This window comes from Dermacentor andersoni, chromosome 6, assembly GCF_023375885.2.
Source record: "Dermacentor andersoni chromosome 6, qqDerAnde1_hic_scaffold, whole genome shotgun sequence".
NCBI lineage: Eukaryota > Metazoa > Arthropoda > Arachnida > Ixodida > Ixodidae > Dermacentor > Dermacentor andersoni.
This window is the reverse complement of record NC_092819.1, coordinates 130,387,862-130,404,794: the sequence shown is the minus strand read 5'-3', so window position 1 is coordinate 130,404,794 and position 16,933 is coordinate 130,387,862. Positions and strand designations below refer to the sequence as shown.

Below are 16,933 nucleotides of genomic sequence, written 5' to 3'. Positions count from 1 at the left end.
TGCAAGATACTTGGCGGAATAAGTGTCTTAAGTACACATACAACGTACTAGCGGATTATTTGAATCCGATATGATGTTTTTCTATTTGCGTCTGAAGGCACCTTGATAAATTTGTGCATTCTTTACTACATGGGAGCACTGAAAAGGCGTCTGCAAGTTTCAAATAAAAAAAAATATATGGGGTTTTACGTGCCAAAATCACGAATTTTTAAATCGGGTAATCGCTCTGTTCCACTTAACTATCGCCTAACCTTATTTCATAAACTTTATCACCATTACACGCTTCACGATGGCTTCTTTTCATCACCCCCTGCAGTCTTCCCGCGCCATGACTACGCCAACAAAGTAAAAGGCATAACGTGCCGCTCATCGCTCTACGCAAGGTCATTTATTCCTCGCACAATAATAGAATGGAATAACCTACCATCACGCATAGCTACTGAAGCTTACTTACCATCTTTCCAAACCTTGTTGCAAGAAAACGGTTAGTGGTAGCATATTAGTTATTACTTACTGTTATATGTACATATTAACATATTGTGTAAAAAGCTCTTGTGATTTTATGAATTTGTGCATATACCCCTCGTTCATATCTATTTTGTTTGTTTCTTGTGTGTGCGTTCATTTCATGTAGTTTTATTTCTGGTGTATATTTAATGTTAAAACTCTTTGTGGGCAAACAAACAAGGACGAAGAATAGGAGCAACACAAGGGCGAGCACTTTCTAACAACTAGTTTTATTTTTGAAGAACCACCTGCTTAAATACCCACAGATCTGCGCGATCTAGTCAACAGAGCACGCCTCTAGCGCATATAATACCCACAGATCATATATGCGCTATAGGCGTGCTCTGTTGACTACATCGCGCAGATATGTGGGTATTTAAGCAGGTGGTTCTTCAAAAATAAAACCTGTTGTTAGAAAGCGCTTGTCCTTCTGTTGCTCCTATTCTTCGTCCCTGTTTGTTTGCGCACAAACAGTTTTAAGATGAATCTGTTCCAACTAGGCGGACTCGCAGTTTTGCATCAGTATATTTCATGTTTGTGCTAAATAAAAAAATAAAAAATAATTTGATTATGAGGCACGCCGTAGTGGGGTACTCCGGACCACCTGGGTTTCTTTAACTTGCACCTAAATCTAAGTACAAGGGTATTTTCGCATTTCACCGCCATCGAATGCGGCCGCCGCGGCCGGGATTAGATACCGCGACCTCGTGCTTAGCAGCCGAACACTATAGCAACTAAGCAACCACGGCCGGTAAGCTTAAATGAGGAATGGCTTGCGAGGTTATTCATTTATGCTCAGAGACACCTTTCCATTTCGTATTTTCTCTATTAACGAATACAAATGTCTTCTTTGCAAATTCAAAATTGCATTAGTACGTTGTCATTGCACAACGCTATATTAGACAACAATATTTGACAGTACTTGCATCAAGTCAACACAGGTGCGCGGCACGAATATTCCATTTTCTTTTTTTTTTTTTTGCGACGTCTTTGAGGTCTGTGCCTACTAGTTTATAGTAGACATTACATTTCGGGCATACCATCCACCGGATTGGCGTCTCATTTTCTACGTGCATAGGTAGGCGTTTCCAAACGAGTTTGAATAGTTTCGTAATCGCCCCCCGATCCAGCTTCAGATTGCTAATTGGTAGGTTGGTCCGTGCTCCGGGGACTGAACGGGTGATATACAGGATGTTTCAGCTAACTCGTGCAGCACTTTAAAAAATATGACATGGCATGTAGCACAATTCTACTTCTTGAGTTAGATTACAATTAAGGCGGGCACTATTTGACCCCCTCCCCCCAAAATAAAAAAAATATATGGAATCGAATATGTCACAACGCAACCAAATTTTGCTGGTTAGCTTTTAAACTACTTGCTTTACGCCGTATATTGCAATTTACGAATTGCAGCGGGTGACATTTAAAGTCATAAAAATTATGGGGTTTTACGTGCCAAGACCACTTTCTGATTATGAGGCACGCCGAAGTGGAGGACTCCGGAAATTTGGATCACCTGGCGCTTTCTAACGTGCACCTAAATCTAAGTACACGGGTGTTTTCGCATTTCGCCCCCATCGAAATGCGGCCGCCGTGGCCGGGATTCGATCCCGCGACCTCGTGCTCAGCAGCCCAACACCATAGCCACTGAGCAACCACGGCGGGTCACTTAAAGTCATATCAACTCGCACCAATTCTAGGGACAATGCCAGTTTCGAGATATGCATTCCCAAATTGGTGACAAGAGAGAGAGAGAAAAAGAACAGGAAAGGCAGGGAGGTCAACCAGACGTGCACCCGGTTTTCTACCCTAAACTGGGTGTGGGAGAAAGGGGAACAGAAAGAGGAAAAAGGGAGAGAGTAAGCATGGGTGCGTGTAGGAGGATGCACAGGGACACCATAAATGGTCTCTTAAGCCGGTGCACTTCAAGTATTGTGCTAGGACACAAATCGGTTTTCGTGCCAGTGATGGGTGTGGCCACGGTCCGAGTATCTTTGACTCGGAGAATGGTCTTGAGTCTAGTCGGTTTAAAGCTTGGTGACAAAATGCATTGGTGTTCTAGCAGCGTTCGAGTTATGGTGCAGAAAAAGGTGTTTTAAAAATGCAAGCGAAACAACAGTGCATTTTTACGGCAATCTGAAAACTGGTGCCAGTTGCAAAACACGCTCCAAGTAGGTGTGCCTTGGGAAATCGCTGTCTCTTATTAGTACAGCGCAGCATGTGCACTAAAGTAATTAGTTCAAACGTAAATAAGTGGAAATTGTGTTGATTACTCAATTATGCGCACTGATTTCCAGCGCTTCGAGTTTTCCAGCTCAATACGCAGACTTTCGCTAAACACCACACATGATTTCTGAAAGAGCTGTTAAAGTACTCGTAAAACACTCATTAGGGAAGATATTCAGGCAGAGCTGTATGCGCCGTTGATGATGGCCTTGCACAACGCGCGTCATGCTTCAATTTTAGCCCCGTGGCGCAGCAAAGTGTCTCTGAACTAAAATGGCATACCTGCGCTCATTAGCCAGAAGAGGAATTTCAATAAAATGTGCCCGAAACTGCGTCACAAACATCGCTGATCGCCTCCGTTTGGCACTAGCACTTGTCATACGGCAGCTGAAGTGCTTGTTTGCGTTCTAATGAGAAGGGGTTACCTCGCGTCGCTTGTGAAGCGCAGCCACGTTTTAGTGCGAGTGTACTTTGCGCACTTGGTGTGAGACACGCTTTCAAAGCCGCGCTGTCCCGAGGCCAATTTGCCAGGACCGCAAACCAATAATCGTTTTATATAGAGTGATAACGACCCAAGAATAAGGACTCGCACTTTTGCAAAGGAGCAGACGCTAGTTCCTGCCAATGGAAGACGATGAGACGTGTGGGGCCCTCTCATCTTGTGCGCCGTTAAACGCAGCTCTCACTTTGCCAGCCTCCGTCCTCCTCCTGCATACCAGTTCCCGATGCATTGTGGCCTCCAAGCTTAAGTTCATTGATCATATATTCCCTGGACGTTGGTACGTTGGGTACGTTGCCTCTCAAAATCTTTTACTGGGACATATCCGTTTCTTGTTACCTTGGCGACCCGACTGTGCAGCTTTATCTCCACGAACATGGAAAGTGGTGGACTTTCAGATGCACCACAGGGAACCGTGAAGAAAGACTTTCCGTTAGACCGAAATGTAATTAGGCTTACGTCGCACGTCGCTGGAATACCGTTGAGGATCTTCAGGCTGAAGTTAATGGAGTGGACAACCACATTCTCGGCCGTCACGTATGCTCACATTCACCGTGACATTGCCCTCTCTCCATCTGGGGCCTTACGCGGAAACGTTTGCCATCAGTTCAAAGGAAAACAGAAAAAAACGGCCAAAGCACAAATGACAACCCTCCTGCCGTGCTTTAATCAGACAGTCAGTCATGCTCCGTCTTCTACAGCTTTTATTTTCCCGTTCTCGTTCCTCTGCATGGACACTGTTTTCGACAGGCGACACTTGAAACGGAGCCGCCTGCCTCTCCGTGCAACCTCGGCGCACGACAGCTACGCTTCCTAGCTCTCTGTTCGAGTCGCGGTACCGGAATCACCGAACATCCCGCAAATTTGTACAGACAGCCGCAGCCGCGCTAACTTTTGGCGGACATTCTAGCTTCCCTAAATCCTGAAGAGCGCACGCAGTCCTCCGAGAAGAGCGAGCTTGATTGCGGCCCGAAGGAAACACATATAGACAAATGCCACGCGCTGCACTGCCTTCGTACACTCCCCCCCCTCTCCTTTTCCTTCCGTCTTCGGGGTTTCCCCCTTTCCGCTCCCTCCATTTGCAGAGACAGCCTTCCGGGACCAGACGGATGTGTCTGTGTTGCTTTGCGGCGAAGTAACTCCCGACGGGAGTTGGGTCAACGGCAACAGCCGGCCGCCACGGCGAGCCAATTTCCATTTCGCGAGTGGTACCGCACGAACTCCCCTAGGCACGAGATGGTGAGACCTTTCCCGGTCTTCTTCCCATTGGCTGCGCAATTTACTGCACCCTTCCTCCCGACGAAAAAAAAAAATGCCGCCGATGGTTGCGAGGGGAAGCGAAAGGAAGAAGCCTGCTGCGGCGCATCGATTCCACCGGGCCGCAGCTCCCCCGACTGCCTTGGTTCAATACGGTCCACGCCGTCTCGCCCTTCACGGCCGGCATCGAACACACTATAGCGGCCGTGCATCCGTTCCTTTTCGCCTCTTCCCGACACGCCGGGGCTCAATTGCACCTCTATTGGAGGCGAAAGATGCTACGGGCTGCGCCACATCTCTCTCTTTTTGCTCTCCCAAGACGGAGCGCTTTTGTATACGTGTCAGCCTGCGCCGCATGTGGGCGGTTCGGTTTCCCACCCTTTTCTGTCGTGGCTCCGTATAACGGCGAAACCCGACGTCGCGTGACTATAGAGGTGCGACTGGAGACTGCATAAGACACCTTTCTAGAATTGATGGAGCGCCTATAGGGGGAAGCCCGAAGTAAAAGTGACAGCAGCGAGGAACTGGAGCTTCGTGCTGGCTCTTCTTTTTTCCCCTTTGTTTGTTTGTTTGTTTGTTTTGTTGCCGGTGCTCTTGCCTCTCTGTGCTGTCAATTGTAGCAGGGCTGAGTCAAATGACGACTCGCAGTGCCAAGTGTAGATAGGATTGCGCTATATAACACGTTCTCGTTATGGAGCTACTGCTTCCGCATGCACGGCTCGCGTGTATCTACAGAGGTAGCGCCATGGATACTGCCAACAGCCATGCTGAGCCATCAGTGGGTCCAGGACCATCGGCACTGCCAAGGACGAAGAGGAGGAGAAGTAGATTTTAATGAAGAGAAAGAAGGAGAAGTCGGCCTGGAGAGCGTGTCTCTAGCCCAGTACTCGTCACTGGAGAAAGGGGGAAGTGTGAAATACAGGGAAGGGTAGGTGGCAGGTGATTATGGTATGGCACAATGAGCTACTATATGCACATTGTCCAATATGCGGATGCGCACTCTAGACTCAATACACGCAAGGGTAATCCTGTCCACACAAAAATGTTATCGCGCAAACACATTTCACACTGCCTGCATGTCTCACAGGTTCTAGAGGCGATCTTCTAAACCAGTCTCACGCAGAAAGTTCAAGGGTGACATTAGGGCACGGTGGGCACAGTCAATTCTTCTCCACGCGCCCAAAATATTTTCTTCCGAAAAGTGGCGGGAGTCCAAGCAGTCAATACTAGACTTAAGTGTTCTTCGTTCGGCCGCATATTGAGGGCACACGCAAAGTACGTGAGCTGTTGTCTCGGGAGTGCGATAGACGCTACCGTCAGGGTACCGTGTTTGCGAAAGCTAAGAGCCTGCGTGGGCTTGGACAACGCATTTGACACGCAGTCTGGAGTAAAAATACCAGATTCCTCTTGTATAGACGATTACACTTTATAGGTTCTTGTTGTCATGTTCTTGTGCTGCATATATCTCTATCTAATAGGTCCACAGGAGACATGAAGGGCAGTTATGATTTTTTTTTCACTCAGAACATGCAGTACGCATGGTGAAATCGTATGTATAAAGAAGGCCTCCTCGCGCACGTTTCTGGTTTTTATCGCAAAGCGGGATGTTATCACAATAACCTAAACAGGCTGAGTAACATACTTGTTATTTCTTTCCTGCTTGTAACGTATCTGGACCCGAACTACGTATGTGTGCTCAATAGCCCTCAGTCGGATGTGGTTCGACGACGTGCCCGCGTAGTGTCCCTTCTCCACACGTTAGATTTTTTCAAACGTCCCGCCCTCCCTCCTTGCACGGGGAAAGTTAGGCTTCCCCACCATAACAGCTACGGCCAACACTATGTCCACTGCTGGTGGACAACGTAAAACGCGTCAGAGGATCCAGACAGACGAGCTCAGCACCACGACTGGGGATCCATTTGGACTCAGACAGCGCCGACTCCGACATACAGTCGTTCAGAAACAGCTTGTCCGTATCTCCTCTCTCTTGACGTAGTAGACCGCAATATAGACTGTCGCAATGTGTCCCTAAAGGTACACCATAGTTTCGTCTGGAACATAGCTTCTAAAATGTGGCTCCCTTACGTGCTAAGGGCATTCAGGTTTGACTACGTGCAATGTCTGAAGTGCTCCACTCCTGCGTCTGCAGCGGACGCCTGTCGTCTGCTTTGCGTGCACCATAGGACAAAGACAGTCCGCCAAAGTGTATTTAGGTGGGTGAAGTCTACAAGCGGTCAACTTGAACACTACGAACAATGGCTCATAGACAACACATTTTACAAGTTACTTTTTGCAGAATCTGCGTGAAACGGGGTTGCACGATTATATTTATTTACGTGCCTACTTTGTGCAGCGTGGCAACCCAAGTGAATGAGAAAAGGGGAGTTCAGGAGCTTCAAAGTGCGTGGATCGTTTTTCGTGATCACCGACTAAAGAAAAGAATCTCATAAAACAACTAGTCTCCCCATCCCGCAGTATAGTTCAGTGGCCGTGACGTCATACTGCTTACCCAGAGGTCGTGCGCCGTGTTCCGGCCGCGGCAGCCGCATTTCTATGAGGCCTAAATGCAAAAAAAAAAAAAAAAAAAGTTCGTGCACACGAACTTAAGCGCACGTCAAAGAACCCCAGGCGGTCAAAATGATTCCAAAGTCCCCCTATATCGCGCACCTCATAATCAGATCATGGTTTGGCACGTGCAACTCCCTATTTTTTTTTTTTTTTCACTTTCATCGAAATGCGACCGCCGCGGCCAGGATCGAACGCGGGATCTTGATCTTAGCAGCGCAACGCCATTGTCACTAAGTGACGTCGGTGTGTCGTGCTCTTCTTTTATTTCGTGTACTGTTTTCTACGGCGTACAATCCGCACGCCGAAATGTCGCTAACAATATGTCGCCTTGAGGCTAAGTTCTAAACTACATCAGCCGCGGACAACAGCGCAGAGGTACAAGCACGACAGCCTGCATTGGCACGGCCCAGAATATCTGCCGCCGGAGTTTACTCGGGCCGGTCTATCCGTGTGTTAGCGCAGAGGGGAGGGTAGCTAGGTCTTACAGGGCTTCTTCTCCGGATCCACCTGTGCTATAGATCTTGTCACTATACATATTTATATATATATATATATATATATATATATATATATATATATATATATATATATATAGAGAGAGAGAGAGAGAGAGAGAGAGAGAGAGAGAGAAAGAGAGAGAGTCAGGACCCACACATGTTACAACACGCAAGGCATACGTACCCTATTGATATGCGACTGTCATTCGGAGCCGGGATAATTTTGTGTTTCTTGCCTGTCTGCGTTTAATCGCGCTGCAACGAAGATACTCTGTGCCTGGCCACTTGGTGAAACTTCCTTCTCATGAGACTTGCGTCATACTTTTTGTTGCTGCGAAGACCTTCATAATCTCCCCGTAACGCTCTCTCCTTATTATACATATATATATATATATATATATATATATATATGCAGGGTGTCCCAACTATCATGTACCAAGATTTAAAAATTTGCAAATGCCACGTAGCTGGACAGAACCAAGGGAATGTTGTTTGCCGTCGCTTGGAGATACTCACATTATTCTTTTGCTTTCCACCTAATTACGTTATTGGTGTTAATTAATTACTGGACTTCTTAAATACTATGATTACATGAAAAGCGTGAATGAGAAAATGCTAGAGCGACATGAAAAACTCCCGATACAGATTTTTGCTGCTCAATGCGTGCTACATAAAAGTGTTTTTCCGAGCGTGAAAGAAGCCCGTGATTACACTCAATGTGCTTCGAGTGGCCAGTCGGGCGGAAATTTTGCGTTTATTGCCAAAGCCTGCAGACCATAACATCTCAGACGCCCAACTACGGCATCCTAGTGGGATGATGCAGTAGTTGGAATGAAGCCGCATCTTTACTGTTCTCTCGCCTTTCTTGCTTTGTTTCTCTCTTTGTTTTTGTTTTTTTCACACCTTAGCCCTCTTCCTTCTGCAAAGAGCAGCACACCGGACACGCGTCTGGTCAACTTCCCTGTCTTACCTTTCTGTATCTCTCTCTCTCTGTCTTTTTTTTTCTCGCACAAGGATGGTCATAAACCTGTATGACATAACATTCGACCGCCGCGTTCGTAATTTGCCAATACGTTACGCACTTTGATTACGTTTAGCCTTTAAGCCGTATGAGTCAATGAGACAAATACCGATGAATTGCCTATCCCTCGAACCGGAATAAAGAAAGAATTGCTGAAATCCTTTGGAAGGCCTTAAGTTTCTGCCAAGGCAGTGACGTCTCGACATGCGATATTTATTTATTTGTTCGTTTATTTTTTTTTTTATACTGCAGCTTCAATGAAGCTATTTCAGGAGTGGGATAAACAACAGAATACAACATTTATAAACAAGATTGCGTGAATTTTCTCAATGGTAGCGAACGGTTGTTGGTGGAAAAAAATTGTGTTTAAAGAAATCAGTGCGGGCAAAAAAGGTTGAGATATTTAAAGCATGGTGACTCCTCGCACATGAGGGTTTGGAATCAGTCAAATAGTTATCTAGAGAGGAGAGGCAAGCTGAATTCATTAACGTGTGAAGGAATTTTAAGCATTCAAGTCTGTGACGCTCCGCAAGAGGAGCGAGACCAAGTAGAGGAAGAGAGTTAGACGGCGAAAATTCCCTTTCATATCTCCTACAAACAAAACGCAGTGCCTTTTTTTTTTTTTTTGCACTGATTCTAGTTTTTTGACGTCACAATGTTTGTATGGGTCCCATACAATGCAGCCATATTCGAGGACGGGGTGAATGAGGGTTTTATATGTAAGAAGCTTTGTTTCTTGAGGAGCAAGACGCAGCGTACGATGTAAGTAACCTGGTCTTTTAAGGACCTCGTTACATTTGACATCAATGTGTTTCGGCTATGAAAAATCGTGTGTTAGTAGGATACCTAAATATTTGTATTCGAAGACTCTATTTAAAGCAATATTGTTCAAGGTTTCGGCAAAGAAGGAAGGGGATAAGCGTCATGTAAAGGACATGGAGACAGTTTTGGAAAAGTTGATATTCATTTTCCACGCGTTGGACCAGTTACAGAAGTCAGCAAAGTAATTGTTAAGGACAACATGATCAGTAGGAGATTTAAGTGTACGATATAAAACACAGTCATCTGCAAAAAGGCGTATTTTAACTGAGGTGTGTAGGCAGAGATCATTAATATAAAGCAGGGATAAAAGAGGACTCGGTACTGAGCCTTGGAGAACCCCTGATGAAATAGGCATCAAGGGTGAGTTAGTAGAGTTGATACATGTATATTGCGAACGCTGGTAAAGGAAGTCCGATATCCAGCCAACCAAATATGCATTTTTAGTACAGCGAACAGCTTTTGCATAAGTTTAGGGTGTGAGACAGTGTCAAAGGCCTTTGCAAAGTCTATAAAAGCAGCATCAATCTGGTCACCTATGTCTAAAAAGCTGCTGATATCATGAACGAATTCTGTCAGTTGTGTTATAGTGCTAAGGCCACGTCTGAAACCATGCTGGAAAGTGCATAAAATTTTGTTAGTTTCAAGAAATTTCATAACATGGTTTAAAGTTATGGTGTTCGAGTAATTTACATGAGTGCGCTGTTAAGGAGATTGACCTATAGTTAGATAACAATTGAACGTTACCCGACTTAAATGAGGGCAAAATTTAGCCAGTTTGCACGATGGAGGAATGGTGGCGATTGAGAGAGATTTTCTAAAGATAATTGTTAGATATCTGCTGCACCAAAGAGAATATCGAATGAGGAAAGACAGTCGGGATACCGTCAGGAGCACACGACTTCTTGATGTCTAAGCTTAGGATTAAGTTAAGCACACCCTCAGTAGACCGTCATATATCGTCGATCGAAGGGTACACTTCGGAATGGAAAACAGGGGTTACAGAGTTATCAGTCGTAAAGACAGAGTGGAAGTAGGCGTTAAAAGAAGAAGCTATTGTCTGCGAATCAGAAGCGCAACATTGTTAATTAATAACGTGTCCGAGGATGACCTAGGTGGTAGGATAGCTTTCCAAAATTTTTGGTGATTAGCCCGCCTTAACTTCGGCAAGGTTACTTTGCAATAAAATTCTTTTGCAGCAACCATTTTAGAACAAGAGTTAATTTTTAGCGCTGTGGAATTGCCTGAATTTTGTTGAGTCACCCGAGCGTTTCGATCGACGTAATCTGGCCACACGACGTGATAGATGCAAAAGGACCCTAGTCATCCAAGGAATTTCAGTGTTTGTTTTCTTTGTTTTTAAAGAAATAAGAAGGTTGATACACTTACTGACAATATTTCCGAAGAAGCTTGTCAAGGTATTAGTATCACTAGTGGTACTTATTAGTTCAAACTCATGAAAAGAATCGCATAGGGCGTCCGTTATTGCCAAATCATCCGCGCGGTTAAAGTCAGGAAATGCGTGGTAGATATAGCGGCATTTAGGGACGATGCCAGGAACTGCAATTAACACAGTACTGTGGTCAGATATTCCATCGATAACATCGCATTCGTAACCGGCATTTAAAAGAGATGTAGTAAGAAAGACAAGATCAAGGACGGAAATTTGCCGAGTGAAATCATGAACAATGTGGTGCAGGCCACAGGACAATGAAATGTGGATCAACTTCCGCCCAATAGCTACTTCGTGTCCGCTTACTTTCATAGAAGACTAATCAACACCAGGAGCATTAAAATCGCCTATGCGGATAACGTTGGATGAAGAAGTATTATGACTATACAAAAATTCACATAGGTTGTGTAAATGCTCAATATTAGAACTAGGTGGACCGTAAACGACCCCTACAATCAAAGACATATTTTTGAGTAGAACTTTACACCACAAAGACTCAGTATCAGCTGGGGCAAGGAGTACAGAAAAGTGAAGGTAAGATTGAAGAAATAGAGCAACACCGCCGTCTCTCCCCAATTTTCTGTCACGCCGAACCATTTTGAAACCAGGGGGGTTACCTCATAATCATAGACACCATCATGTAACCAGGTCTCAGTAACACCGACAATATGTGCCGAGTAAGACGAGACCAAAGAAAGAAATTTATAGAAATTGCTGACAAGGCTTCTTGCATTAACGTTTAAAATGGAAAGTTTGTTGCCAGTACAGTGAAGTCAGGGGGATTTGGTCCTGGCAAGTGTTTCATCGGGTTTAGTTGAGCCAGCAGATGACCTGACGAGAGTATTGGATGTGCTATCCCAATCGTATCGTACACACTCTATAAATACATTATCAAATCAAAGTTGGACAGATGAGCCACTATCCCTATGAGAGCAGGATGCTTCCCAGAGCTTCTTGCAAATATTGCGAACCTGTGGCGAGGAGTCTTCTGAAACACGAAAGCTATTGTTTTTATGTTGATAGCAATTCGTCAGAACCAGCACCTTATCTGGAAAATCAAGGTTGAAAATCAAGGTTGATATAACAGCGACAGCGGCTCGATGACTTACCCACAGTGCAGGTATCGGTTTCTCTCTGTGGAAAATTGCAGTGTTTTAAGGCGACTTCTGCGAAGGAAAGCTGATTCCGATTTGCATGGTGATGACACCTGACACAGACGCCACGAATGCTGGATAAACTATGACTTCCACGCTAGATCCCCAAAGCAGTAGCTGCGATCTTCAATCTTCGATCTGCGATCTTTGAAACCAAGCCTATTTCACATTCCACGTGTTGTCGCTGCTTGCCTCGCCAGAAGCTGGCAGTACTTTTCAGTTCATGAAACGGGAAACAGTGTCCCCAAAACACTGAGTGACTTTGTGCGAAAATAAAGTTTCATTTTCTCTACTTCGGTCGGACATTTCGCGAGGCGTGGGCAAGATCTTCCGCTGAGTTTGCGTCTGTTGACAACCATTCCTAGCGGTGCCATTCTTTCTCCTCAGCCCAGCAAAGTTACGATCATGCTGCGTTTCCTTTCGCTTTCTTCAAAGTGTCTGCTCTTTCTTTCCCATTTTCCTCCTCTCACTGCTAGCATTGACAGCTAGAGAAGGTCGTATTTTATATTTAACTCAACTAAGTGCTGAGGGAGAGAATAACGGTTGCACATTTATCTCCCGAAATTAATTTACTCTCAGCCCTTCCCATGAGCGTACGTCGCTCGCATACGTTAATCTATAGCCTGTCCGCTTTCTTCCTCTTTCTTTTTGTATATTTCTCACTGCGCTGCGTTGTTATTTCTGTTGTTGCCCCTAGCGTTTCTGTTGCTATTGCAGCGGCTTCTCCAGCTTCTGATTCTCCTGCTGATATTGTCATTGCTGCTGCTTTAAAGCGAATAGCTTTATACGACTCTTTCGCCCGGGTTTCTTGGTGGTCGGGCTTTCAGCACCGAACCAAAGGCGCCGATGCAAAGGGCACGGGCTCTTGTTCAACCGACTTGCGGGGTGCGTATACCGCCGGAGGCGAACTATTACAGATCTTTCAGGCGCACGTGTCCACGCGAGAGCTTTGGGGTGTCCGCAGGTAGAGGGGGAGAGAGATAGATAGATAGATAGATAGATAGATAGATAGATAGATAGATAGATAGATAGATAGATAGATAGATAGATAGATAGATAGATAGATAGATAGATAGATAGATAGATAGATAGATAGATAGAGAGAGAGAGAGAGAGAGAGAGAGGGGTTTATAGAGAAAGACAGAAGTGTTTAGAGAAAGAGAGAACACGAGGAAAGAGGTGCTATTTCTGCTTCCCTCCACGGCTCAGCTCCTAGTTGCTGTGGTGGAGCGATCGGGAAAAACAGCGCTCCTCTTCCCAACCTTCCCTTTCCCCCTGTGGAGGCTGCTGGAGAGGGCTCCAGCGTCGGGAGAGGAGGATGGCTGTCGCCTTCCACGACGGCGTTCGCGCCGCTTGAGATAGGACACATATGAGGAATTGGCTTAATTATATGTGTAGTCTTCTATGCTACTGCCACTGGTGTGCCGGTTAACGGCTCGCTTCTGTACGGAATCACGCAGTGAAATAGCGAACGCTGCCGACAACTGCGCATATCCATTCTCTCGCTGCACAGAGGTCTATGGTAAGAGCGTCGCAAACTGTGGCGAGTGATATCCGTGGGCCAGTATTGTACAGTTAGTTTCATTCACGCGTTTGTTTTATTTTTGCATTTCTTAGTCGCTGGGGCTTATTTTGCGACTTCCTGGGCGAGTTGGCAATGTATACCGTGTAGGGATGCGCTAGACGACATGCCCTGTGCGCAAATCACGCACAACATCTCGCATCGTTATATATGCGTGACTCGCAGTTGGTGTTCTTTGGTGCATTCCTCCACAGTCAGTACTTGTTTTCATAATTCTCACATATCTGGGTCTTCGACGCTCTATTTCCGCATGCTTAAATTGGTTCTTAAGGGGAAGCTATAGGGGGGGAGGGGGGCGGGCTCGTTGCCGACCCTGGCTTCCCTATTCAAACAGATGTAAAACGCATAGATGTTTCTTATAAGACAACCACCAGACAGATTTGAGTGAAATGTGTTGCACTTCAGAGAAAAAGTTGAAATTCTAGTGACCGTAACAAGCTAAATTTTCAGTTCTGATTTCAATTTTTACAGGAATTCCTAAAAAATTACTGTGTTTTAGAAAGCTTCAAGCACGAAGTTAAAGATCAGTAACTTTGCACTAAAAAGAGATATCTCAGCTCTGTACATTTCATACGTTAGAGTATCTCAAGATGACAAACTGAGCCTAAAAAAATTTGAGCTTATGTGAAATTGTTCTGGTGTTGACAATGGTTTAGCAAAAGTCCTGCTCACCAATATGTTGCGGCTGTAAAATACATCAATTTTGTTCGCTTTAGATACGTTATTCGCTGCAGTTTAAGAAATTGATGTATTTCTTTTATTGCTGAAAAGAGAGTTGTCATGAATGTGATAGTAGAGTTCGCTCTTTTCTTCTGGCAATATTCAAAAACGTAATAAGAAGAATTGACCACCTAAATAAAGAATTGTGCTTCCTAAAGTCACTAAAGTTAAGTTTTTCTCTTAAATTTAAGAAACCTCATCAATATCCTATAGTGTTTGCTGCCAAAAAAGAACGATTTCTCCGCGCTCTCATATATTTATATACGAACTCCTGATCTAAACATTCCTCTTAAACAACAGCGCAGTTCAGGGTATGGCGAAGTATCCAGAACTATTTCAGAACATCCAGTATGCTATAGGAATTCCAGCCCACTAGTGCTACACAGATAAAAACACGTGATGACTAGAGAATCAGACCTGTGACCTCTTTTTATAAGCAACAGGGCGCTTCAGATACTCAATGGTGTCCTCGGCTAATGATATCTCGTTTCTCTCGATCTCCAGGGAGGTGTTCACCAAGACAGGGGAGCGTGGACCTTCGCTGTTCGAGTCCCTCACGGGGTTCCGCCACCGAGCGTCGGCGCTTCGCTCCACAGAGCCACCGGAATTCGCGAGGAGAAGGCCGTACAGGAACGGATCAGACGCAGGAGGTGAAGTGGTGGGCTACAAAATGATTGTCCGCAACTTCACGTACGCGTTGCTCGTGAATGCCGGTCACTACGTGTCGCTGGACAGTCGCAGAGCAGTCGTTGATCTCTACAGAGATTTTGTGCGCTCCAACACCACTTCTACTTAGTGAACCATTTCGTGACCTCGTCCTAATATGCTTGCAACATTCTACAAACGCTCGACGAGGTTCTGATGCGTCTCGTAACTCCGTGTGGCTTTGACAGCCCGCAGAAAAACAATAAACGCTCCCTACATATCCTACCTGCAATAAAAAAACACACTTTGAAGCGCATCATTCCTTTAATAAAACGAATAGCTTGCGGAAAACCTTCGGCTGTTAGCTTACATTGATAATCATTGTCGATGGGTGTCTGGACAAGTTTCACTTTAATGCTTGTTTCGGAGCTTAAGCTGTCGCAGCAGCCACTAGTGTTTTGTTCATTACTGTGGCTCTTACTGGCATTGTCGGTGCTATCGTAGCATTTGTTGCTTTCGTGGTTACAACTGCTCTTGCCCCAGTACATGGTTCCCGCCACCGCTATGAGATAAGAGGAGAAGGAGCATGCTTTGGTATGCTAGACTTTTACGGTTGTTGAAATTCTACACAACAATCCTTTGAACACCTAATAATATGTCAAATTGGCTTTTCATTCATATTACATGTTCACATTTTTTTTCAGACTCGTATATGAGATGTATTTTATGTTCTTTCTACGAAAACTGAGGACAAGGTGACGAATGTGTTTTCAGCACTCCCCGAAGTATTGTGGTGCCTCCATGAATTGTTAAAATATTTATTGCAAAAGAGGGTAAATTAAAGTCAGTCGTTTTGTACGACCAAAAATTTAGAACATAATAGTTTTCGTGTTTTAAGGCGGTGTGTTTGTTACTCTACTCTATGCTATATACTGTACTCTAAGCCCGAATGCCTATTACAAATTACGGCAAAAGATTCGTCACAATGTTTGCATCTAATGATAACGGGTTATTACATTGCAGCCTGTAATGGCGATCTAAGGTGCTGTGCCGGCTGCTTAGGACTGGTACTACTACAGTCGAGACATTTGCTGGGATTGGACAGTAGAAGGAGTGCAACGAAAATTTCGGCAACTTGATGGGCGAATTATACACATTCGTAAATTCTAAGTGTATTAACCGGCTGCGGTGCGGTGCCATATAGAGAATCTGCATGATCGCACAAGGAAAGCGGATGCGAATCCACCCCGTTGTTCCGTTCGTAGGGTTTGTTAACATACGAATTGTTTGCCCTTTTACGCAGCGTATAAAAAAGAAGATGAGACAGCGTCAAAGAAAATACCAGAAGACGATGCGAACTTAAAAAGCGACTAATAATTTCGCTCCTCGTTTGACAAATGTTTTTATAGAAGGAGCTATATTTTCAAGGGCTGCTTATCTGGACACCTGAAGAATGTTCGCCTCGCGTAAAAGGAACAGTTATCCTCATGGTTTTGTTTTTTTTTGCATTTATTACATGCGTGTCTAGGAGAGTATGCCATTGTTTGATTCCCACTACTTCGTCTGCCTTAATCGTACGGTAAACATAAAATTTAAATCGGCTGAAGCAAGCAAACATAATAATAATAAAATATACCCACTGCCACAGAAAGTTCAAGTGACCCCATTGTATGCCACGACAAATAGACATTGCGCAGCAAGTTCAAAGAAGTGCACGGTACATTACAACAAACTCATGTAAAACATTACAAGCAGTTTACATATACAGTAGGAGGTCTCATGGTTCAAGAACCGTAGGCAGTAGCTCTTGTCAAAGTAAGACAACGAAAAGAACAACAGATTATTTTTGCGATAAAATATTTGCCAAGCGCGTTGTTGTAAATGAAATCATCAGAAGTCATTAACAGGAAATAACTATGCGCTAACACAGATCTGTAAGGAGAAAAATGGTTTATGCATCAAATAAAAACGATTTCAATTCTGTC

At 44.6% G+C, this 16,933-nt stretch overlaps 1 protein-coding gene across 3 annotated transcripts in view; it reads left to right on the top strand.

Annotated features, from left to right (window-relative positions):
- LOC126523542 (venom serine carboxypeptidase-like) overlaps positions 1–16,933 on the top strand; it is a 57,408-nt gene extending 40,475 nt beyond the window's left edge. Inside the window, exon 6 of one of the 3 annotated variants that reach the window (XM_072288848.1) lies at positions 14,808–16,933. In XM_072288848.1, coding sequence (XP_072144949.1) covers positions 14,808–15,099 — 292 coding nt within the window. In that variant the 3' untranslated portion in view covers positions 15,100–16,933. The remainder of the gene's footprint in view (positions 1–14,807) is intronic. The other 2 variants (XM_055066900.2, XM_055066901.2) reach the window with 2 other exon arrangements.